Here is a 25,752-nt window from a genome sequence, read left to right on the forward strand (position 1 = left end):
CACAAAACCTGAAAGTAGTCATAATTTGTGGTTTAAATAGTTTCTATAGTATTTGAAAACTATCATAGAATTCAATTTTTTTAACAAATTGTGCCCTTTAGAGAATCACGCCAAACCACTATGGAAGACCTAACATAACATGTTACTACACTCACCTAAAAGATTAGGAACCGTGTTTGACCCCCTTTCGCCTTCAGAACTGCCTTAATTCTTTGTGGCAACAAGGTGCTGGAAGCATTCTTTAGGAATGTTGGCCGATATTGATAGGATTGCATCCCCCACACCATTACACCACCACCACCACCAGCCTGCACAGTGGTAACAAGGAATGATGGATCCATGTTCTCATTCTGTTTACGCAAAATTCTGACTCTACCATCTGAATGTCTCAACAGAAATCAAGCTTATTCAGACCAGGCAACATTTTTCCAGTCTTCAATTGTCCAATTTTGGTGAGCTCGTGCAAATTGTAGCCTCATTTTCCTATTTTTAGTGGAGATGAGTGGTACCCGGTGGGGTCTTCTGCTGGTGTAGCCCATCCGCTTAAAGGTTGTGCATGTTGTGGCTTCACAAATGCTTTGCTGCATACCTTGGTTGTAACGAGTGGTTATTTGAGTCAAAGTTGATCTTCTATCAGCTGGAATCACTCGACCCATTCTCCTCTGACCTCTAGCATCAATAAGGCATTTTCACCCCCCAGGACTGCAGCATACTGGATGTTTTTCCTTTTTCAGACCATTCTTTGTAAACCCTAGAAATGGTTGTGCGTGAAAATCCCAATAACTGAGAAGATTGTGAAATACTCAGACCAGCCCGTCTGGCACCAACAACCGTGCCACACTCAAAGTTGCTTAGATCACCTCTCTTTCCCATTCTGACATTCAGTTAGGAGTTCAGGAGATTGTCTAGACCAGGACGACACCCCTAAATGCATTGAAGCAGCTGCCATGTGATTGGTTGGTTAGATAATTGCATTAACGAGAAATGTAACAAGTGTTCCTAATAATCCCTTAGGTGAGTGTATGTTGTTTCATTCAGTACCAGCTGCATTTAGTACAAAAAGCAGTATGATTACTTGTGACAAATCTAAGTCAGTCAGATACTTGTGGGATTATTACAGTCATAGATAGTCTAATAGGAAAAAACTGCTTTGCCAGGTAAATTAGCCAACATTTTGAATATTCTATTTGTGCAGCTAAGTGTAATTATCCTACGTTTCCCTCAGCTTTTTAGATTACATTCAAAGTTACAAATATTAGTTGATAGTGTTTACATGCTAAACATCAGTGTCAATCACTCCAGATTTTCTTTTATATTGTGTGTCGCTGTGGACAAGTCCTATATTTGTAGAGCGCGTTACGAACCCTTTTTGGGTGAAATAGCTATCCGTACTCTGGTGATGTCACCGCCATCCAGTATTTGTATTTGTTTGGCGGGGTTTGTGACTTCGTCCGTTTGGATCATTTTGTAAACGTTAACTTTCCACCTAGCTAGCTACACAATATGGAGCGGTACGTCTTAAATTAACTTGAGATCCACTTAAAGCCATTTTGTATCACTGGAAACAATCATTAAGTAACAGTCTGACGAAATGTAATGGTTTTGGTAGCTTGCATAAGATATTTACGTTAACATTACCAGTCGCCGTTATTGTGACTTGATTTCAAAGTTAGCTAGATGCAGTTAGCTAACGTTACCGTTAATGTAAACAATGTTACCAACTGTAATAATTACTTTACGCCAGCATTACTTCCTAACAACGTTTATTATATTTAGCTATGTTGTGTTCTGTCTAGTTAATCTAGCTAAGCCACTGAACGAGTAGCTAGTAGCTAGCTAACGTTAAGCTACCGCACAACATACACCGAGATAACATTACTGACAGACTTTACGTTAACGTATATCTGGCCGTATGTGACATTAATTTCAAAATGTAGCTAGCTAACCAATAGTATCGCCCTGATATGCAGTTTTATGTGTTTTGGTGGACTTCGTGAAACAGTAGAATAACGTTATTAAACGTTTATTTTTTTGTAATGTGTGATCTAGTGGAAGGATGAGTCGTGCAACGTTAGCAAGCAGCAGATCATCGGACCAGCCTATGCGAGTGCAAGACAGCAACAGGATGAGTATGGCGTATACAACGCCTAAAAGGTTGGTTTGAAGTAACAGAAACTATTATGCCCATTTGTGGTTGTTATAACCTGGGACCCGTTTCAGGAAGGAGGTTTAACAAACTGAGTCTAACCCTGATCTCTTGAGTTGATTTGGCTACCCTGAGATGGAACACTCTTGAGTTTTCGGTTCCAGAACAGCTGATTCGAGTTGGTTCCATCAACTCGGTGTACGTTCACTCAGAGCTAAGAGCGTGCACCACCAGAATAAAAAGGCAGCATGAATGGAGCCATGATACTACAATTCATCATGGTAACGACCACAAACAAACTGGTCGGCGAAATAATCATGCGCACTACAGCGAGTTTGAAAATAATAATAATAATAATAATAATAAATAAATAATATATATATATATTTTATTTTTTTTAATTAAAAAAAAAAACAACACGGCTGCTGCTGCAAAAGAATTTGTGTGGGAGAAAATTGCTGCTCGAGTCAATGCGTAAGCTCTAATATAGTGTATTAATTTCATATCGCAGGTAATCTATAATATTACTGGTGAAAACTGGAATGGTAGTACACCTATAATTTCATTTAGGTGCAGTCCTGTGGGCGAAAAAGTACTACTAATCCCATTCTGAGGTTGCAGCACCGTCATTTACAGAATTATGATTTACAATCATTTATTTCTTTTTTAATGTCTCTTACTGGTTTGTGTCCAGGGAACTCTACAAAAACGTTTAAAACACGTTTCAGAGCGAGTCACACTCTTCTTACGGCGCTTTGCTACATTTGCTTTACTAATGCTCCGCATCAACAGTGTTGTAAAGAAAACATAATGCGACACAAATAAGAGTAAGAGCATGTCCACGATGGGTGACGTTAGTGATATGGGGATGGATAAGGTTATCTACGTATCTGATGGACACTGAAGAAAAACGATACCGCTCAAATAGGTAGTTATCTGGAAATGAAAATACATCTATAGTCGGGGCCTCAATATCATCTCCCGACATATGTTTTATTTTTTTTTATTTTATTTTGTAGCTCAATTTTGTATTGACATACAAAACAGAGAAACACCTCCCGACATATGTTTAACTAACGAAGTAATACAGCATCTTCATCAACGGGATCGTTGACAAAAGGAAATGCCATGTTCGGAACAAAAACGTTTTTATAGTCTGCCTAACATGGTTAATAAACCAACCAGGTTTTTGTAATTCATGCTGATAACAAACTGCGCTAAAATGCGCCTGATACAGAATGAATGAATGAATGAGGAAATGAGAGCGCTGTGTCAGAGGGAGGAGACTGAGAGAAACTCGAGGTTTATTGACGAAAACCTGCTCCCCACCAGGTTAGGTTCACAGGCTCCGTTACCATAGTAACGGACTCTGAGGTTAAGTTACCTCTCTTTCTGAAACCGCTCAGTTTCCTCATCTCAGGGTTACCAAACTCAGTTTTCACTAAACCTCCTTTCTGAAACGGACCCCTGATGTTAGCAACATCCTAACAAAAACAAACATTATACACTTTGCTCCTTGACTACTTCTAATGACTTTTTTGTATCCATAACATTACCGTGGACTGACGTTACACTGTAGACAAAGGATGTTATGTTTAGTTTCATGCTATTTTCTATACGTTTAACGTTGATACCAAACGGACACAAACACTTGGGCATTATTTAGTTGGAGGCTTCATAGTTTAGACCTCCTAACATTACTTATTTGTGGCATGGGGTGATATTAGAAACATGAGCATGTGACACATGAGAAATGGATTATTGTCAGCATGTTTCAATGTGAGTCAGCAAGTGGAATACATGAATTTGTTCACGTTTTATGTTTCTTCACAGTAATGTTAAACAGCCTTCCTTTGGAAAGCTTAACATACCCAAACCGCAGTCTGTGAACTCTGAAAGGCGGACCAGCTTCTTTGGTGCACGGTACGTGAATACTATTTCAGAAATGTACAAAGTTGCTTTCCAACGTGCTTCACAAAGAAGTGTAAACAACTACAAAAGACTGAGAACATACAATAGATATAGGCTATACATCAGTAAAACCGGACACTGCCAGTACAATTACAATAGTAGTAAGATGAAATTAAGTAGTAAACATGTATAGTCTTTACCTTACACAGTGAGAAGGAAACATCTGTGATGACCTCAAAGAGAGTAATACCTCTGTAAAAACCTCTGTGACTGGGCTTTTAGTTACACTGGTTTAAATTAAAGTAACAACCAGACATTAATGGTACTAAAAGGTATTGAAATGAGTGAACTAGAAGAGAATTCATTCGTTATCCTACTCAAGCTAAAACCAGTCAGATTTGTTGTCTTTGTTTTTCTTTACCACTAATACATTTATACAATGCAATTATTTAGATGCAATTAAAATGAAACTTGTTTTTCTTTATTCATTAATGTATGCTCATTACTCAAGGTGATTGTTGTGATTCACAATTTTTGAAAAATTGAAAAGAATAGTGCCTGAAATTCCCTGAATTTCGTTTTGTAATGTATGAACGTGATTGAGACATGAATTGATATTTGACATTGTGGTGGTATGTTAATATTTTGTCTGCAGGACTAGCGGAGCCAGCATGCCTCGCAACAGCACCATGTCAGGGTTTGGAGGAACTGAGAAGATCAAAGACACCAGACCTCTGCATGATAAGTCCTATGTTCAGCAATGTATCAGACAGCTGCATGAGGTAAAACACTTTGTGTGTGTGTTTTCTCTAATAGCTTAGTTTGTTTACATTACATGTTTGTACATTAAATCCACTGTGTGGGATATGAAAATGAAATATGCTGGTGCCCCTTAGTGGTTATATCTGAAAATTCACTTGACGGCAGACAGCAACATACACCTTATCCCATGTCATTGAACTGCTGCTGAGCATTACTGCAATACACCTGATGGACACATTTACCACACGGAGGTCTAAAAGGCTCCAGCACTCTTGATTTTACAGTCTCACCACTATACTAGCATAATATCAATATTGGCTGATATCGGGTTTGCAATTTATTTGTTTTACTACATTCGTACTGATTAAATAATAATACTGAATGGGAAATCAAAATGTAGCTTAAACTTTTTGTACCTGCATTTGCAGCAAAAAAAAGTAGTATAGGTGTTGGTCAATATGAGTGGGAATCCATACGTAGTTCTGTCCAGCCTGATATTCTCTCTTATGTCTTTGTAGTTCTTGACAGAGCAGGGTTACCCAGGCACTCTGTCAGCCAAGACCCTCCAGTCTCCCTCTACCAAGGAGTTTGTGAAGGTGTTTGAGTTTGTCTACCGTCAGCTAGACCCAAACTTTGAGATGCCAAATCTAAAAGTTGAGGAGGAGGTTCCAGCTATGCTTAAAGCCCTGAGGTAAAATACTGTCTTTAAGTATTAATAAGAATTGTATGTATTCATATTTCTTTGTTTCATTTAGTACCCCCTGCAGACTTAAGTGCATTTTTTTTATCTTAGAAAAAAGAAAGAAAGAAAGCTCTTGGTGGCCTACGACTTTAGCACCACTTAAGGATGGGGCTAGATTTAAAGAAATACAAAGAACGATGGAGAGAAAATCTTTAAAAATGTTATGCTAGTATCAAATTCATAGTACATGCAAGTACCTTACCAATTGTTGTTAGCCTTCATGTTGGCTCCTCTTCTATAGTTTAAGAAATATTGCTGACTGTCTTTATTTCTCCATATTTTTTGGTTTAAGGTATCCATTTGTTCTCTCCAAATCTTCAATGTATTCTGTTGGAGCTCCTCACACCTGGCCTCAGGCCCTTGGTGCTCTCATGTGGCTAATTGACCAAGTCAAGGTGAGACGCAAACAACACTTTTTTAATAAGTATTACAGTGGACTATTACTATCTAAAACCATGTTCTTTTGCATCAGATTCAGAATAAACAAATGTAATTTTTGTGCTTATTCTGTGTGTCAGATCAACTGGTCTTTGAGTAAGCAGGAGCTGCTGTTCAGTGACTTCTGTGAAGACACTGATATCGAGGAAGGGGCTGAATATAACAAGGTACCCTGACTTCTCTTAACAGCACCATAAGGCATAAACCCTTAAAAAACATGTCAAGAGGATGTACTGTATATCTGTTGCTGGAATCAAACACAAGACCTCTTTGTTACATGGTTGCTAACAGTTGTGGGTTTTTCTTACTGATACAGTATATTACAAAGCCATTCAGGTGTTTTCTCTCTGTATTTTTACATTATACGGATCCTCTTATTTTTGTCTGTCTGTCTAAAACATTTGTGAGTTTGTTTGTTTGTTTATTTATTTATGTTTATCTTCTCTTTCACGTGTCACTGTGCAGCTCGTCTTGGACTACACAGCTGAGACATACTCCAAGTTCATGCAGGGTGAAGACACATTTGACGACATGGATGAATTATTCTTCAATAAACTAAGTAAGCACAGCATCTCTATGAAATGTATATTCAAGCATAATGTTAGTTTCAGTTTAGATTTTTATGTCAAATTTTGAGTCCCGTTAAAAGAATCTAGCTATCGAAACATTAACAAGTGTGTGTCTTCACAGAGAAACTTTACAACGTTGACGAAGCCCTGCTGGCCTCGACGGAGGAGAAGTACAGAATACTCAACGATGAGGTTGAACAACTGGAGAAAGAGAGCCGGACGGTCAGAAGACCTTTTTATTGACACGTCCCCATGTGCACATGAATAGATTATGATTTTACAATCTTGCCATTTATTATATACAGTAAGGGCTATTGTACTGCATTCATTTGAAGTGAAAAGGATGAAAACCAAGCTGCAACCTCCGGGGCTGAAAAATTAAGCCCACTCAGAAGTGCCAAAAACTGCAGTTCCTCGAATGGCCACTTCAACCTGGCTCCAAAAGCAAGTCAATCCCCGTAGACGCTAATGTTAAAATGCCCAACTTTAGAGCAGAAATAAACATGTTTAAACCCTGGTACAAACTAAAGCTAATGACCCCCTTCATGTCAACTGTGTATATATAATTCACCCGTTTAAATGTAATCTCGTTTAACTTGAGAGCAACACTAAATCAGACAGATAATGTTCTGTCTTCTTCTCCTGGACAGGACCGTCTAATGACCAAGAGGAAGGAAAGGATAACGCTGCAGGCCGACCTCAAGAATCTCCAGAGTTATCGAAGCAGCATGGAAACCTTTAAAGCCAAACTGGAGAACAGAGATTCAGAACTGAGTGACGAGCTGGAGACCACTGGTAAATATGACCATGTCAGTCAGCCAGTTCTTTGGCAGGATGCACTGGATCCTGTGGGCATCTGATGATGTCTGGATCTCAATAATTAGTCACCATGAAGTCGGGCTGGGCGATAGGGAGAAAATCAAATACCACGATATTCTCGACCAAATGCCTTGATGTCGATATTGTGACAATATTGTAGGATTGACAATTGGTGCTTTATCAAAATATTATTTACACAATGAGATTTTTGATAAATAATCATCAGAAATGTCGATTTCATGACAAAGTGCATAAAGGCAAATAATAGAACAGCTAGAACAGTCTTAGTTCAGAAAATTACATCACTTTACTCTAATGCAGCCTTCAAAACCAGGAAAAAGACCACACTTAATATATTACAATTTTACGATATCCAAAATCTAAGACGATATCTAGTCTAATATCACGATATCGATATAATATCGATATATTGCCCAGCCCTACCATGAAGCCGTCTGTGCTAATTACTACTATGCAAAGTAAAAATTCTTAATGGGCCTGTGCACACTCAGCACCAACATAATAAGGATTCTACTTATGGGTTAACTGGATTTGTGTCTTGCCTGAGAGCCTTCTCAGTTTAGTCCCTGTTGAAAAAAAAAATGTAATATTCCTGTTTTTATTAATAAGCCACCAGAGACCATACTTTTTTTTTTTTTTAACTGCAGATATTCAGTCTCTCACTGTCAATCAGTAACCATGCAGTACATAGAAAGCTTCCACTCAGCAACATAGTTCTTCTGTACTAACTAAACAGTATTCAGGTTCAAATTAGCACATGGTTACCCATGTGTTTTAAATAATCTGTTATGTGGTCACAAGTGGGCTTATTGGGTCTTCTACAATAACTTTGAACATCTCCTTGCAACCAGTACTGAGGATTGAATCTGATTTCATATACATCATGTTTTTTTCCTCTCTGTCTTTCTGCAGGCAGTCAGCTGGAGACTCTAAAACATCAGCAAAATGAACTGCAAAACCTCCTGCAGAACCAGAAGTTTACTCCAGCTGATGTTGAGAGGATCAACCGAGAGAAGAGAGAACTCCAGCAGACCATCTCCAGTCTCAGCAAGTCTCTTGAAGATGCTCAACAGCACAAGTGGAATGAGGAGATTGTTCTGGCCAAAGTGAATGACAAGGTACTGTATGTACATTGACTGTAGTATGTACTGTATGCACAGGAGGAGCAGAAATGGTCAACAAAATGTTTAAGATGGTGTATGTGACATATGCCAAAAAAATTCTTAATAGTTGGGATTAAACTATGATATTTTGTGTCTGTGTTTATTTGCTAACCAGTTGTAGTCAGTATAGATTGATAATAAACGTTCATCCAGTGGCACACATTTTGACCTTTTGATTTAACTTGTTTCCTTGCCCCTCCCAGGCGGAGTTGAAGGTAGCAGAGTACCACAAGCTGGCACGTAAACTGAAGCTGATACCGCTGTCTGCAGAGAACGCTGGTGGTCACGATTTTGAGATCAGGCCGTGTGAATATGGACCCGGCAGCATGGTTCAGCATAAAACCCAGAGACAGGTATTTCCTGCTAATGATCCTGTTTACACAAACTCTTGAGTCGGCATAGGAGCAGTTTTTCATATTTTGAAGGATTTAATTTCAGTACAAACAAGACTACCTTGCTATCCCAATGCTTAGGTTATTTTCAGTTATTTGTAGCTTTGGACATGCACCTTTTTATATTTACTCCATTGTAGGTCGTTGAAAATTAGATTTGTGTCTTTCGTGTGATAATAGATTTGAGTGTTATGTATCCTTGTTCTGATCTATGCTGTGTTGTAGATGGTGCTGAGAAAGCTGCTCAGTGACGTGGAGGAGGAGAACAGTCGATTAGCCAACATGAAACTCAGTCTGGAGGAGTCTTGTGAGCAGGTAACAAAATCCTTATTTTGCTCTATTACCTTTTTCCCATGCTGACACAAAAGTGCGTCTTTTTTTCAAATCACATTTGTCATTTTTTAATGCGTGTCTCTTTTAAGGTGAATTCTAACATCTTGGACAAGTCCAATGACCTGAAGCAAATGAGGGAGCAGATTCGTAAGCTGGACGAGCGGTTGGATTCTAACATGCAGGTATAGTCCATATAGTTTAGACTGCTTAATGTTGGTAGAAATGCCCTACTGCATTCACCAGTGTGCACACATCAAGCACACTTAACCATATTTAGACAAGATGGCATTTGTGCTCTTTAAAACTGAAAAACAGGAATGATTAAACATTTGAACGTGTTGGTGACGTGCAGATGACGCACAGTTGTGTCATACGTGTACTATCAATAGTTTCCTGTGTGTTTGTGTCTGCATAGGTGCTGGCCCAAGAGGAACAGGAATGGCTAGCAGAGAAGGAGTCAATGGAGAACCATTGTAAGCTTCTTGAGAAGAAGGTTAATTTTGGATACGATGAGTCTGTGCAACAACTGAAGGCAGCGCAACAACAGTGAGTTATTGTTACTAGATAGATAGATAGATAGATAGATAATGTCTTAAGGATTACTTCATCCCACTGGAGGCTATGGACCCTACAAAGCAGTGTCAAATGGCCCTGAAATTTTGACATATCTGGCCCATTTATTCTTTATGTGTGAGCTTTAACATCCTCAAGGTTTCTGTCAGTCTAAATTATGAGGGTTTTTTTTTTTTATTTTAAAATAAAACACTTGTGGTTGTCTCTTCTTCAGGTACCACCTAGTGCTGCAGGAGACCAATGAGGAGAGACGAACAGTAGCCAACAACCTTGCATCTGTATTTACCACAGCTACTAACCACTTGTCAATCACAGAGGTAACGTTCTTGCAACTCTACTACATCTGTCCCTGTACTGCAAGGAAGTATCTATATCTCAGGCATACTTCAATTTGTTATGGCAAGAAAACAAGCAAATGTATAAAAATAAGTAGATCTAGCTTTTTTCCCGCGCAAACATCACAAGCACATGACGTATAGGAACATCCTAAGTATTTCACTGTGGTTTAGATGTGACTGTAGCCATCATTGACTTAATACATTGAGGCTTTCAATGAAAAGAAAATGATTGTATGAAATACACAATAGAAATTAGAGCGGCTAAAAACATGAGGAAATATCTGTTGTGGTAGAGCTGCGGTATCAAAGTCCCACCCATACACCTGCCCGACCAATTGCGAGTCAATCTCCGCTGTCGATCAATACGTTTCACCCTGTTTTACAGCATCAAATAACTGATAAAAAAAAAAAAAACACTTGAACAAACAGCATGATCAGAACTACCTAAAATGACCAAAACTATCTTTTTCAAAAAATGATTTGTGTATTAGTATTTAGTATTTATTTCGAGTATTAGTTTGGCCCATGTCCCATCCACTAACATGGAGGGGGTGGGATTTATGACCTATACTGCAGCCAGCCACCAGGGGGCGATCAAGATGTTTTGCCTTCACCCATACCAGTGGTTCTCATCCTTTTTGGGACCAGCGCCCCCCTATCCGTTATCCAGGTCCCTTACCCCCATCAAATAAGATGTAGGCCAATTGCCCTGAATATTAATGATTAGGTCCTATTATTGTTACGATAATTATTATTAGTCCTGTTGTTGTTACTATTATCAAAAATCATCAAAATGTTGGACCGCTAAGTTCATACAGTAGACTTAAAGATAAATGATGTTAACGTTTAATATAGACTATAAAGTTCACGATAAGACAGATTCATAATGCTGCAGTACGCAGTTTATATAAGATGATACTCTGACATCCCGTTCCCATGAAGGCAGCACGGAGCTGCACCACACAAAGCCTAAAGAAACACTAAAGAGAAGAAGAGTTACGATGCACCGTCTCATCCAGTCGCAGTGGCGTAAACTGGCAGGTTTTAATGTTGCAGACCACTGTTTTTTTGCAAGTAGTTTAAAGTGTAAACTCGTATTGTTGTGAACGTTTGGTGTAAACTCGCCTTAAAACAAACGACCCCCAAAGGCACTTCAATGCCCCCCTTTCCACAATATTGCTTCCAGTGCCCCCCGTCATCCTCTGAACGCCCCTGGGGGGCTGTACCACCCCCACTGAGAAACACTGACCTTATGCATCAACTCCTGATTCCTATACCTCAATGTGTGTAATATGTGTGTACGGTACACAGAATTCATGGTTCGGATCATTCCCCGGTTTAAGAGTCACGGTTCTGTGCGAGTTTGGTAAAGCGGAGAAACAACCCAAATGCATTTAATTTTATTTATTGTGAATTGACAGTAGTAAAAGTGTCAATGTCCATACCAAATCCTCTTTCTGTGGACTGAGGTAACAATTTGCCCACTGGCAATTTTGGTAAACTATTTTCAGTTTGAAAATAAGGAACAGTTCAACCAGGTCCATATTACACTGTGGGAACACACTTTCCCAAAAGGAAACGGGTCATAAAAGACTAAAACTGAAAGCATCTCTTATTCTATGGAATTTGAAATACGGGTTTCTTTTTCCTCGTCCCGAGTAAGAGTAATGCTCTTGAATGTGAGTTAGCATGTCTAATGTGTTTCCATTCACAACGGTGGAGCAGCGGCGACGCGCTGTCCTTGTTATATACACAACTCTCTCTCCGTTGCTGTTGTTGCTGACCAGAGGCCTGTACTACCAATCAAGATCAACACGCCCTGGATTTATTTCAGTTACCCGGCTTCACCTAACCTAACAACCGCGGTCCTGCATAAGCTGTGTCACGACGGGGGTTATCAACTAGTTCAGTCAACCCAGGGTTTCCCAATCCAGCAACACGCACACTCACATAAAAGAGGTGCTGTTTGCACAGCACGACCAATCGCAAACATCTACCAGAGCCGCATATTTTACATAAGAGCAAATTATAATTCTACATAAATATGAAGAACGCAGACACGGTTTTACAGGCAAAACGCAATACAGTCACTGCTTCCTAAAACAGGAAGGAAAGCCAGCAAAAAAATAGCCGACGCTGTAGATGTGTAAATCACAAGGCTTATCAATAACACTTCCCCATCAGTCAGGCACAAGATCTGACTATAATTACACTTGTCCTTTCCATAAACTGACATTGCTTTAGCCTATTAGTTCAGTTGCAGCCCTGGCAGTAAGAGATCGTGAGCGCAAATAAAAAAATATAAAAACATAATTCAAACCGATGTGCGCATTGGTAACACCCGGCTCAAAGCCGACAAATGGCCTATATGTAATTCCCTCCCATTAAAATCTATGTATTTCATAAAAATGCCCATCAGGGAATGTTAACGTGGTTGTCGGTCTCTAAATGTTTGAACTTTTATGAGCGCCTCTCTCTCTCTCTCTCTCTCTCTCTCTCTCTCTCTCTCTCTCTCTCTCTCTCTCTCTCTCTCTCTCTCTCTCTCTCTCTCTCTCTCTCTCTCTCTCTCTCTCTCTCTCTCTCTCTCTCTCTCTCTCTCTCTTCCCCCCCTCTCAGCGCACCGAGCTCCGCCTGATCTTAAGAACGGTGACGCCGTTATCAATCGAGTATTGATTGGTCAGTAGGCGGTGCTTTTACACCGGTTAATCTCTAATCTCCAATTTAACCTGCTCCCGACCATGTTAGGTGTTCAGTGTAAGTTACCACGGTGATTTAACCCGGTAACAAGTGATCCACCGTCGTGGTACAGAAAACCCTGGGTTGAACCTGAAGTTACCTCGTTAACGCCAAATCCTGCTTCGTAGTACAGGCCTCAGAAATTGCAGGCATATTATATTGCCTTCCAGCTCCAGATTTTTATGCCAATCAGCTTATTGTGCTAACCTCAGCAAATGTTCAGTTCAGTGTTGCTAACGGCGTACAGCTAAAAGGGTCCGGCAGAACTTGCTCATGTGAACTCTGGTTCTGCATAATGTGCGTAAATCTACATACCATGTATTCTGCATGCACCAGACCGTGACCACCAGACCGTGACCACCGGATCGTAACGTTTTGGTGTGAGGTGTGAATACACAAACCGTTTACAGCCCTAGTGTAATACAACCCATTGGCTCCTGTGGTTCTTGTACAACAGAAGTGCCTGGAGGATCTGCACGGCAGAGTGAAGCGTGTCTGCTCTAAGGCTGTGGAAGACGATGAAGCTGCTATACAGAAGCTGCGGGAAACTTTGAAGAACTTCAAGTCCAAGGCAAACAGTTTGTAAAGTGAAGCGGGAGGATGGAGGCCTTCAGGTCTGCGGGGGCAGATTAGAATAGTTTTCCCTGTTATTTGTTTGTTTAGTTTGTTTCCATCTTGGCCTAATTTGATTTTGTATTATTAGTTCTGAATTTTCACGTGTTTGTGTCATTTTATATCACTGAATAAATAAAGGTTAAATAAAATTTAAAAAATACACTTCTGTTTTTTCATTAATAAACATTAATACATAACTTTAAAACCCTCCAGTTTCTATAAAAGTTTAATATATGGCAATAAGATGCCAGAGGAAAAAGGGCTAGATAAGGTTTGTGTATTTTACTGTGTAACACTGAAATATAGATTTTAATCAATAATTGTAAGTAATGCTTACCAAAAAAAGAAAAATTGTGTTTTAAGGTGTAGTCAGTATATTGTTGTAAACTTTCTCATTTGTGTTAGTGGCTGTAAGATGTATCATCAGTCTTTCCTCACTGTGGTCATACTGGACCTCATCAGATAGTTGTGTTGTACCGAAGCCACTAGAAGGCAGCACATCCCTGGTTGCCAAAACTCAAGTGTTCAGGTTGCTATACATTCACATTTTCCTCTAGGAGATATTTTCGAAACTTCTCAACTGTTGGTTAACGTTGCAGTTTCTACAATAGCTACTTGGTTTCATAAAGTATTCAAACATTAACAAAAGCCTTGTAACAGCTTTTTTTATTAAAGTAAGCACCAAATAAAATCAATATCTTGATTGCAGTAGGAGTCTACAGCAGCCAATACCACCAATTGTTAAAGGTTAATCAAATAAATACTAACTATGGCTGAAGTCAATACAACATCCCTGCAGCACTACCATCAGGCCAAATTTAATTAACTTTATACTTACACAGCTACAAATCGCTAAATTTAAGCCATTTATTTTGGATATTTAATTTTGTCGGAAACAGTTTGGTTGTTATACAGTGTTGACAATATCACATGTTTTGGACACCTTCACTGTGCTTATTTAATATTTGTATTCTACAAACTCAGTCTGTGACTTTATGAATTTGACTTCAGTTAGATCTTGGTTCAGGGAAACGCTGGTTAACAATTAAATAGCAGGCATAGTTTCCATTTGTGTCAGCCTCATTTATCTTATTTTTACTGAACACATTAGAGCATTTAAGGTCCACATACCAGCCAAAACCCATAAAACTGACTGGCTCATTAGTAAATAAAGTGTTTATTATAAGCGTTTATTGTTTTAGGAGTTTTCTGTCATGGCAGGAGCATTTATTGCAAATCATTTGACCGAGGCAAAGTTGGCAGTGACGACGCAAATGGAGTGGGCCATATCTCTCCACAATGCTTTCTCCATGTCATGGTCAACATCACTCATTGTACCGGCTTCCAGTGAACGCTGTATACTTGGCCTGCAGTGTTAGTATTTATTTACATCTATATCCCATGCAGAGATCTGATAAAGATCCTGTGGCAATCTGTACACAATTCAAACCACAATTTTGGTGTACTTTTAGGTTTTCAATAGTTTTTTCTCCTTTTGTGTCCTATAATATCGGCCCTGATCCAGTGTTTGTCAGATCGGTCTTATGGAACTTTTGGGTTTCCAGCCTTTTTCACAGGATCTTGTTCAAATAAAGATATTTCTGGTTCAGCTGCTCTTGTTGGACACAGGGTGTTGATTTATGATTTCACAAAAGTGCCTCTTTTTCCAATTTTCTCATTCCACTCAAAAAGGGAGAATCTGCCCTACAACCTAACACTGTTGACATTGTCCAGTAGCTTGCAAAAATGTGCCTATTGTTTCTTGGTTCATTCTTTTTTTGGTTGTGTATTTTGTATTCTAGTTCCTATCAAAAAATGTCAAAGTGCATGACTTGATAAATCTCATAGAGATGATTTTGTTGCAGCCATATGTCAGACCTTCAGTAAGTGTTATAAATGTCCTTATAATTGTTATAAGTGTCTTAATTTAAGAAGTAAAAATAGTAAAATAAATGTTTTATAGCATTTGGAGAAAAAAAAACAAAAACAGAAAAACTAAAACTTGCATGGTCGACAGGAAGACAACACAAGAGTTAACAGCTTTAGTTTTTCTCAGCCGGTAGTTTTTTGTTGCTCCTTCCACCTGTTCTGAAGCATTGCAGAAAATATAGTAAGAAATGACCTGCATATTAGAAATAAATGAAGTAAAATAATGGCTAGTTTATACAACAGAACGGTGAAATACAACAGTGGTTAACTATTATGATTACTGATCAATTGTTTGAGTCATTTTTCAAGCAAACATTCACTTGCCCCAGTCTTTCAAATGTGAGAATTTTCAGCGTTTCTCTTTTTTTTAATTATTGTAAACTGAAACTTTCAAAATTCCAAGATGTCACATTTGGCACTGAGAAATTGTAACAGACATTTTCTACAACATTTTTGACTAAATTATTTGAGAAAACAATTGGCAGATAAATCGATGATACAAATCCTGAAATACTTAATAACTCAATAACTCATCATCCTAGACTTGTGATATCTATCAATGGAGTATTTTCTGTCCGAAAGCATGAACAAAGTTGAAGTGTCATCCTGGGATTTGGGGCGATGGCCTGACCCTTAAACTTTACATAGTGTCAATACAGTGAAGTGGAAGTAGTTTTTACAAGGGGAACGTTTGAAAACCGTCAGTGCTGCGAGCGTGAGAGAAATGTTTTGGCAGATGTGATGAGGAAAGATGAGGTGATTGTGAGGGGCTCCGTGGAGAGAGGGAATGAAAAATGTGATGGATAACTTCCACCACTGGCAGAGGCAACCCCTGTGTGTGTGTGCACGTGTGTGTGCAGGAAGTTAAAGGAGAGGAGGAAGGCTGGTGTCATGTGTTAACAGCTACAGAGACTTAATTCAACTAAACAGGATAGACCTGGGTGTTTATCAGATCCCATATGGACAGGTGGGTTCCATCACTGCCATTTTACAAGACTTAAAAGTATGTATGTGTCTTTGCATGTGTGAGAAAATGAATGTCCATGATTTGTGTATCTTTGTACCCCCAGAGGCATGTACATGGTGGTCTGAATGTGTATGTGTGACTCCTCGTGCAGGAATGTGGTTGCTTATTTTTGCATAAACCAGTGTTTGTGTTTTTGCCTGTTTCCATGCTCCTTTACATGTTGTGAGTTTGTTTTGTGTTGCTTGTGGCCCTAAGTCTGCATGGACCTATTTTTTATCATGGACCATTGCATTCGAAGACATGCACCATGAATTGTTAATACACTGTATGTTCCTGCTTTCACACAAGGGAAGTCAATGTGACCGGGCCGACTGCAAAGGTGTGTGTGTGTGTGTGTGTGTGTGTGTGTGTGTGTGAGAGAGAGAGAGAGAGAGAGACAGGGCCTCTAATAGAAGGGAGATGTAAGGAAGAGGTATGTGATGGTTTGTGGTGTGCACATGAGACAGACACGAGTAAAAAAGATGAAAAGGTTATCTTCTTCCCTTCTCCATGACCTGGAGATATTTCATGTTTGTTGCTTTACTGTGTACCACAAGGCTTTCAGCAGCTAATCTGTCATACCAGAGACAACCAGGCACAGTAGAGCGGTGAGGTGTTAATGTGGAGTCTTATTAGGGGTTAATTTCACCTTTTCGCCACTAGAATGATCTGTTCTACAGATGTGGGAGAGAAAGGGGAAGATAAAGAGAGAATGCAAGCTCTGTTGTATAATTCCATGTTCTCTATTTTCTGTCTCCCAACTCCCTGTCAAAACCATTGTGTAGCTGAAATCGGTCTTCCTTACCCCAACTTTATGACTAGCTCTGGCATTTTGATTTTTGTTCCAACAACTAATTGTCTCCAGATTTAGAAGACAAATCAATGTCTGCTGTAGCTGTGGCACAGAAATGATGCAACTGATTCAGATTTGAAAAACGTTGCTGTCAGACAATTGTTGACATTTCGACTTCAGCACAATTATTAATAACAATAACAACAATTACAGAAATAATTATGCATCCTTTGTTGGCTGTCAAATATATGATACTATGTGCAACATTTGCTCCTTGCAAATAGCTTGTTTGGGTTCATGTGTAATGTGTTGCTGATGTGGAGGAAGATTTTGTGCAGGTTTCCTAGCGGCAGAGTCTTGGTTAAGGTTAGTTTATTCTTTGTGTGTTGTACAATGGGCAGTGTCTGCTTGTCTACGAATTAAAGATGTAAATGCTTACAGACAGACATAGAAATGCTATTGATCAGACAGCTTTGTATACAAATATGTTATGCTAAATACATCAGGTATGCAACTTTACTTAGTCAAAGCATGTTACAGCAGAGTGTCTGCATCTGATTGTATTGTGCAGTGATCTGCAGCTGGCTGGATGGGGAGGCGTGTTTCCTTACCACCATGTTCGGTTTCTCTGCTCTGCTTTTTAAGTCAAGTCTAATACATTTTTTCAATATCCTTTGATTGTGCATTATATAGTCATAATTTGTGGTTTTCACAGGTTATGTTATGTTATGTTGAATATATATTTTTTATACCTAATACATGTTAAAGTAATACTTTTCCAATCTATCTCAGGAAATAAAGTGCTAAATAAAAAGTCTAGACAAGTTTTGAAAGGTTAGGTCACTGTTTTGCCATTGACTGGACGTTTACTTTGGACCACCAATGAAACTCGATGCTTCCCATTTTCACTTCCATGTGCATGCTCTTCTTGTTGGACTATGGCTCATCTTTTAACTAGGGCTGCCCCCTCTTAGTCGATTAGTTGACTAATCGGTCGTTTTGGTCTTGGTCAACTAAGATTTCTTTAGTCGGTTAGTCATGTTGTATGCTTTTTTCATGCTGAATGACTTATTTCCAAGAAACGTACGAGCACATCTCTGGTAAACACAAGAATTAAAGTGGTGCTTTTGCATGACTCTTTGCAGAGAAACATGCAGATTACAGATCTGTCGATTAAATCAACTAATCGATTAGTCGATACAATTGAATGAGTGTTAGTCGACTACGAATTCCTTCATTCGAGCACAGCCCTACTCTTAACACAATCAGGCTGTTAAGGCTGCACCTTCCCATGTGTTTACTTCTTTTGGTGATTAAGCGTATGAGAATATGTTAAGTAGAGTGTGTGGTTCCCAGTCGGGAATTGGTCCAGCCGAGTCCGATCCCTCCCACTTCCTACTTGGAGCTCTGAGTACACTGATTATAGCAGCACTCAACATTATCCACCAAAAAAAATAAAAAATAATAAATTGTAGTTTGGTCTCCAGTGGACTACTTTAGCAAGTATTGGGTTTAAGCTTTTTGAGTGTTATTTATTTGCTCTAGCTTTTCCAACGTTTCAGACACAGATATGGTGATAATAATGCTCCAAAGGATGTGAAATTGATCATTATTTCTATTGAAAAATCACATTTTCTGAGGGAGGACCCCTAAACCCCTCTACCAAATATGCGCACCTAAGTCTTTGAAAAACCCACAGAAAACACTGTATATAGGGTGTCAAATTGTCACTTGAGGCGGCCTGTGCTTTTTTTAGGTGAATGTCAATTACTTGTTTTGTGCTGAGATTGAGGTACTTTGTTATGATACCTACCTGGGAGACTGGGCCAGGCTTTAGTTTTCAAAAACTGTCACACTTGTAGATGTGCTGTTAGTTACAGTAGGTATAGGGGTGCTGTTCTGCTTGTGTTGGTTTTAAAGCTAATTAGTGAGATTTTGTTTCTGTTTATGTAGTTCAGTGATTTAGCTCTTATTTTAAGAGTCAGTCTTTCAGATATATTTATTTCTTTGTGTTAAGCAGCACCCACAGGCCCTTTTCCCCTTTGTAGGTTGTGTACCTGATTTTGTTGATTTACGTTAAACTCTCACCAATAAATAACTTTACTTTTACCAAAAACACCTGGTTTTAAGTTGCTTCCCTTTCCCCTCATGAGCTGGGTCATAACACAGGCCCAAAAAGCTGATCTCAGTCCGCTGCCCACATCCACTCACTACTGGGGTCTGGACTTTCTCACCAACAGACCACAAGTAGTGATACAACAAAGTCTCTCTTTGGAGATCGAAAACTGTTCTCACTACAATCACAGCTGCTCATTCATCCATTAAAGGGGCACTTCGCTGAATTTACACATGATGATCAGTTTAGTCATCATGGGGAGTATTACTCAGCCTGTGAAAATTGCATGTCCTATGTTGCTCTGGAGGAGCTTTGTTAAATCTCAGACAATAGCCTTGGCGACGTCATAGTTTTGTGATCAGGTTTATCTCAGTTTGGGTTTAGAAGCTACACATTTAGTGTAGACAACCCAAGTTTGAGTTTGAAAGATGTCGTGCACACAGGACATTTTTTCGCTAAAGGGGTGCTGCACAGTATAAATGTGTGCTTTTGATTATGTATGTGCACACGTTTACAGGAGCTACAGAAAAACTGCAAACTGCTGCTTTTGATTATTCTTTTTCTCAAACTGTCTCTTGTGAGTCCCCCAAATGTATGGATGTGCCATACTAAATTGCTGGAGTACCCCTTGAAAAGAATGTAATATCAAACAGTCCTCTGCTTGCTCTGCAGCAATGATGAAACATTAGTTGGTTAGTAGTCTATATCTGCGATGTTCCACTTCTGGGATTGCTCCGTTGCCGGTGGAAATTCCGCCGGATCTCACTCTTTTCGGCCGGATGTCTGTTACCTTCCACTTTCTTTGTGTTAGAATTTTAAACTCCGGTGGATTTATGAGGACTATGGTTAACTGCTCCTCAGATCTCTGCAGGGTAAATCCAGACAGCTAGCTAGAATATCTGTCCAATCTGAGTTTTCTGTTGCACGACTAAAACAACTTTTGAACGTACACGTTCCACCAAAACAAGTTCCTTCCCGAGGCTATTTTGCAGCGGCACCACGGGCTCTGCCCAAGACAATTGTGATTGGTTTAAAGAAATGCCAATAAACCAGAACACGCTTTTCTCCCATCCTGGAATGCTGTTTGGACTAGCCAGACCCTCCTCCACGGTGCTGTGGAGGAGGGTCTGGCAATGTGAGACTAGTTGGTTAGTGATGTGAGAGGAGAATGACACAGTGTCAATATTCACAGAAAAAAGCTCCTGAATGAAGCTGGACAGAGTAGGTAAGTAGCGTACAGTGTCTACCTCTGTCATCACAGGTGTGTGTGCGCCAGCTTTTTCCATGGGCTCTTCCACTGCTCCTGATGTGAGGCCAGTGGTTCCTTCTTGTTATGGTTCCTTTGATGACAGTGTGCTGTGTTGACATTATGGCAGTATCTTCAGCACATGTTGATAGTTCTCTGTGTGTTCAGCCTCAGTGTGAAGCGCTGTAATCAGGGTGTCTTTTGTTGAATAATAGATTCAATGAGTGACCAGTTTACACACAGCAGGTTTTTCCATTTCAGCTCGCTCATAATTCAGCTAAGGCATGAAACATAACAGTTTCTTAAATGTTATTCTTTGGTGTCAGCACAATTTATCCACAGAATCCACAGTATGGAAGATCCACCACAGATTTAGTTAGAAAACAAGACAGGAAGTGTGTGTCCCACAGTGGTGCCACAGTCACATAGAACTCCACATAAAATGAAGAAAGAACAGCTGGAAACCTACTTGCACTTTACAGATGGAGCTTTTCTGGAGATTAAAGCATGTTTTGTGGTTTACCCCCATCATGCAGCTCATTTTATTGTAGAGACAAATTACTGCAAGGCCATGTTTCTTCGACTTTTCTTCAACTTTTAAAAAATGAATGTTGCAGCCATGTGAAACAGAATGCACACAGGCTTGTACAAAGGATATATATTTAAAACATAACAAAATGCTATTACATGATATAAATATTATATATACTAAAAAAGTTAAACTTGCCTATTTAATATTAATGTAGCAACTCTTAAACGGATGATAGTCGGTTTTCTGCTCTACTATACTAACAAAACAAGCATTTAGAAGAATTCAAAACACAAAACAGGCTTCAGTTGTTATAAATGGGTAGTCCAGTGGTTTAGTAGTACTCTTCCATAAACTTGTTAAACATGTGACAGACAGATTAAAAAAAAATTTGTCAAAATCAAAAATCAAAGCTGCTGAGGCTAAGATGTCCTGACTTTTAGTCCCTCCTATGGGTCAAGCTCCCAAAACACTGAATCCTACACTTCCCATAATGCAACTCAGTAACATCTTCTCTACAGGTAACTGTTCACCCCTGTTTCCAGTCTTTTAGCTAAGCTAAGTTAACCAGCTGCTGGCTGTATTTTCATATTTACTGTATAGAACATTAAAGTGGTATCAGTCTCTCAGTAAAAAGAATCAATGCATTTCCCAAAATGTTGAACTATGCTTTAAAATATGTTATAATCATGGTTCTCTGGTTTGCAGATTTGAGGCACTGGCAACTTAAAAATTAAGTTATTCAAATAAATGTCTTGTGGAGAGTACAGGAAAAATGGATAAAAAGGCTATGAATTAAAGTTTTTAGCTCTGTGTTCATCCTGTACACAAAGTAGCCTGTGGTGGGAATTTAGTGTTTCCATCCAGAGTGGAGAGAAGTTAAGACTGTTACTGTTGTTCTGTGTACCTCAAAGGTTAGAGCATGGCAGAAACATTACAGAGGTCAATGTTTTATTTCCTGTTGTTGTAATCTCTGTTAAAATGTGTCCACTTCACAGTGGCGTAGGGCACTTTCCACCATATGGCATAACTTAAACGAATCAAAGGGCAAATAATCCATGTTATTATCCGCCTTGTGCTTTCAACTTTTTGTTAGATCATAGTAAAAAGTAGCCTTAAAACAGTTAGACATCAGTCACTGTGTGTCTCTCTGTGTGTATGTGCATATGTAGATGTGCATATCATGTGTCCGTGTTAAGCGTCTTTATGCTTGCAATCTACCTCTGGATTTTTGTCAGAGCTAGATGATGTGTGTGAGTGAATTACAGGGCAACTGAGCACAAGATATCAAATTTCCATCAGGTCTGTCTCTCCTCACTCAGGCCTGGATGGGGGATATTAAGGCACTATGAGGGGTCATAAGAAGGTCATTGTATACCTATGAAAGGTTATAGAGGGGTTATAAAGGTGCTGTGAGTCAGAGGTTTGAACTGTTTGCTCCCTTTTTTTGCTCTGAGTCATTTTCTAGCTTAGTAGGATCCATTTCAGGGTCCATTCACCTCAGGGGGGAAACAGATGTATGTTAGAGGATCAGAGGCTTGTAAATACTTGTGTAGGTATTTTTGGGATCCTACACACTTATGTTTGGATCGGATCAGTAGCTTATAACTGCAAAATTTGGTGCCAATCTTGTTTTTTCACTGAATTCACGTTCCAGTGGCCTATTAAGGTGTTAACATGTTGCTTTACGAGTATCTGATTTGTCATGGAATCTATGCATTTCTTCAGTTTTCTTTTCAGTTTCTGCCACCCTTGTGGCTCAGTGGGCTGATCTGGATGTGTGATCACTCACAATGTTGTGAGTCTGAATGTGGCTCATGCTCTTATGTAACTTTGAAGCCCTCCTCTACAACACCTCTCCTATTTATTCCTTCTGCATACTATTGAGTAAAGCAAAAACATGAACATGGTCATTAACAGTGAAACTGTGAAATATTTAGATTTTCATTGAGGTGTAAATCAGTTTTCTAACTTAAAACAGCATCTTTTTGTTTTCAGCCTGTGAAAAGGACAAAGATGAGGAAACATCTGTGCAATGCTGCAGCTATCATAGAGGAATGCTTGCTTACATGGTTGGGAAGCCCATATTATTTCAGTGCCCTGATGAGCTGTAGATTTATGTATACACACATGGTTCAGTGTTATGTCAGTTTTTGGCATGCTGATGTGTTTTTTCCATTCAAGTTTAGAGTATGGATGCGGTTTGTGTTAGATGGTAAGGATACAGTGCGTATGCATCTGTTTGTATTTGTGTATTTTATCTGTGTGTATGTTATATTGCCAGTAAGATACTAAAGCCAACCTGCGTAATATATTCATCAGATGTATGATCTTTTATGATCAGATAAAGAGCTAAGACAGAAGTTTGGAAAGAAGTTTATAAAACTTTACAATGATTAATAAAATGCAGGAAACAAAACATAAACAAGGCCACAATTCCAATTTTGTAAGGAAATGAGTTAAGACTAAATAAAATACAGTTACCTCAGAAACATAACAAAATCGAGATGTCCAATAACTTAAATAAACAGTATAAATGTACACCAGAACAGAAGACAAATTGCAGATAATGGCACAGGATTATATATAAAACAAGCGGTTCTATATTAAACCTTTTTAGTTTATATCTTGGTACATATATTCCTCCTCCTCCCCAATTATGGAACCATTACCAGTCAGAAGTTTTAATATTCCTGATGTATATGGCTACTGATAGCTAGCATTACTGTTAGCCAAGCTACTTTCTTGAAATGTAATATCTTTGATAAAAAAACAGCTGTACCCATGCTGCCTGGTAAACCACCTAGCTTATTTGCATTATGTTAACGTCACATCTTGAACTTTTCAGTTGGCAGTTTACATTAGTTAGAAGGTTTACTAATTTGCTAGCTAACAACAATTAGCATCAGCTGATGTTTAACTCTTGGCTCTGGATCAAGAGGGGTGAAGTGTGGCAAAGTAAGCTACCTAGACACAAGGCGGGGCCTGATCAGCCCCCCCGGCTGGGTCGCTTGGTTGAGGGTGTCTGATGACAAGACCCAAAACACCTTGTGACCCCGGGTCCATCACTGACCATGTGTCCATGTTGCACCGCAAGGTGTATCATGCGACTGGCTGACATGTTGCATGCAATGCATGTATAATATATCGAAATTCTCATGCTAAAGAAACTGGTGAAAATTATGAGAAATGTGCTCCCTGTATATGGATTACTAAAGTCAGGTTTATTTTGTGTTAAGTTTGTTTTTAACTTTCATGTATTGAGTAAAACCAGTATGGAGTGTCTTAAAATTTGGTGATTAATTAATTAATCCCATAAACAATTAAGCATGGTGGATCCTTGCTCTCACAGGGTTTGAACCCAGCTTGACCAGTCTAATCAGTGAGCCACTCTTTCACCCATAGTTGGTAGGCTGGTCTACTAAAACCCCAATTTTTTTTTTAATCCTTGTATGACTGAATTATATTCTTTTCTTTAAATGCTGGCCCAAAAACTTGGCTGTTTGTGAGTAGCCATTTAAAACATTTCAATAACTTTCAATGTGTCCTATTTGCGAGGCATAACTGCAGTTACAGAGGGTGAAGGAGTCAGAAGCTCACGCTACAGATCCTTTGCATACCTCTGAGGTGTTTATGTAGGAAGTGAGAGGTTCCTCCCTTTAACACGAGGGAATAGACACAGATACACGCACAGGAGTGCATGTGAATAAGCACACACATTCCTGAGTTTAATCACAGGGGGTATAAGAGAACAAGAAGGATGGAGCGCTAGAGACATTAATGGATGAAGCTAAGGGACATTCTGCCATTTCCTCATGAGGGGAGAATGAATTGTGAGTTAGTGGTCTGGTTGGCCTCTTTGGGTCACACATGCACACACTGTGTTTACAAGGAGATTAGAGCAGTTCCACTCTGTACCTGAGCGTAGCAGAGGTGCTTCAGAGCCATGTGTGTAAACGATGAGAGGAATGTACACTGAGGTATTGACAATGTATGTTATGTACATTTTGTAATATCTACATAGCTTTAACCCCAGAGGGAACAGCTGTAGTATGTTATGTAACTCCCAAATTCAAATTCATGCTTTTTTATATTAAGTCCCTTTAATGATTAATGGTTTAATTATTTTAAACATATTATGGCTGTTAAAGCTGTTTAAAGTTTGTGTTTGATGTTGTTTTTTGTAGGTTTTGAAAAAGTCAGAAGTCAAGAAAACTGTCTTGCCCATAAATTTTAAGGGCATTTTGAGGAGTAGGCTATAACATTAGTAAGCTTTAAAATGTGGGTGATTGCAACATATTGACCCAGGGGAACATACATTAAACAGCTGACCTAGGGAAAAAACATTGCTGAGAACATACAATTGTTTAATGTGTCCTATTAAGAGGATATTAAGCTGGGGAACAAAGGCCCTGGGAAGATATGCTACCAAACAGTTTAGTTCAGGTTAGCTAACAGTTTGGTTTTGTAGCTAACTACAACAGTTTGCTTTTATCTTGCACACAGAATCACTCCCTACGATTAATAGCCGACCTGATCTCCCACCGGTGCTACAGCCTGAGACAAAAACATGTT

The 25,752-nt window shown here is 39.1% G+C and overlaps 1 protein-coding gene and 1 long non-coding RNA gene across 2 annotated transcripts in view; one reads left to right on the forward strand and one right to left on the reverse strand.

Annotated features, from left to right (window-relative positions):
• Positions 1 to 1,323: 1,323 nt before the first annotated feature.
• ndc80 (NDC80 kinetochore complex component) lies at positions 1,324 to 13,872 on the forward strand. The gene is made up of 17 exons (XM_031308690.2): positions 1,324 to 1,511; positions 2,050 to 2,154; positions 3,980 to 4,069; positions 4,713 to 4,839; positions 5,338 to 5,510; positions 5,854 to 5,956; positions 6,080 to 6,166; positions 6,465 to 6,558; positions 6,690 to 6,790; positions 7,219 to 7,363; positions 8,321 to 8,526; positions 8,775 to 8,924; positions 9,189 to 9,278; positions 9,386 to 9,478; positions 9,712 to 9,842; positions 10,084 to 10,186; positions 13,401 to 13,872. The coding sequence occupies exons 1-17, from the start codon at positions 1,504 to 1,506 to the stop codon at positions 13,527 to 13,529; spliced, it is 1,935 nt and encodes a 644-aa protein (XP_031164550.1). The 5' UTR covers positions 1,324 to 1,503; the 3' UTR covers positions 13,530 to 13,872.
• Positions 6,968 to 25,752, reverse strand: part of LOC116056551 — a 112,683-nt gene continuing 93,898 nt past the window's right edge. Inside the window, exon 3 of the long non-coding RNA XR_004106607.2 lies at positions 6,968 to 7,033. This is a non-coding gene — a long non-coding RNA (uncharacterized LOC116056551). The remainder of the gene's footprint in view (positions 7,034 to 25,752) is intronic.

Source organism: Sander lucioperca, chromosome 2 (genome assembly GCF_008315115.2).
Source record: "Sander lucioperca isolate FBNREF2018 chromosome 2, SLUC_FBN_1.2, whole genome shotgun sequence".
Taxonomy (NCBI): Eukaryota; Metazoa; Chordata; class Actinopteri; order Perciformes; family Percidae; genus Sander; species Sander lucioperca.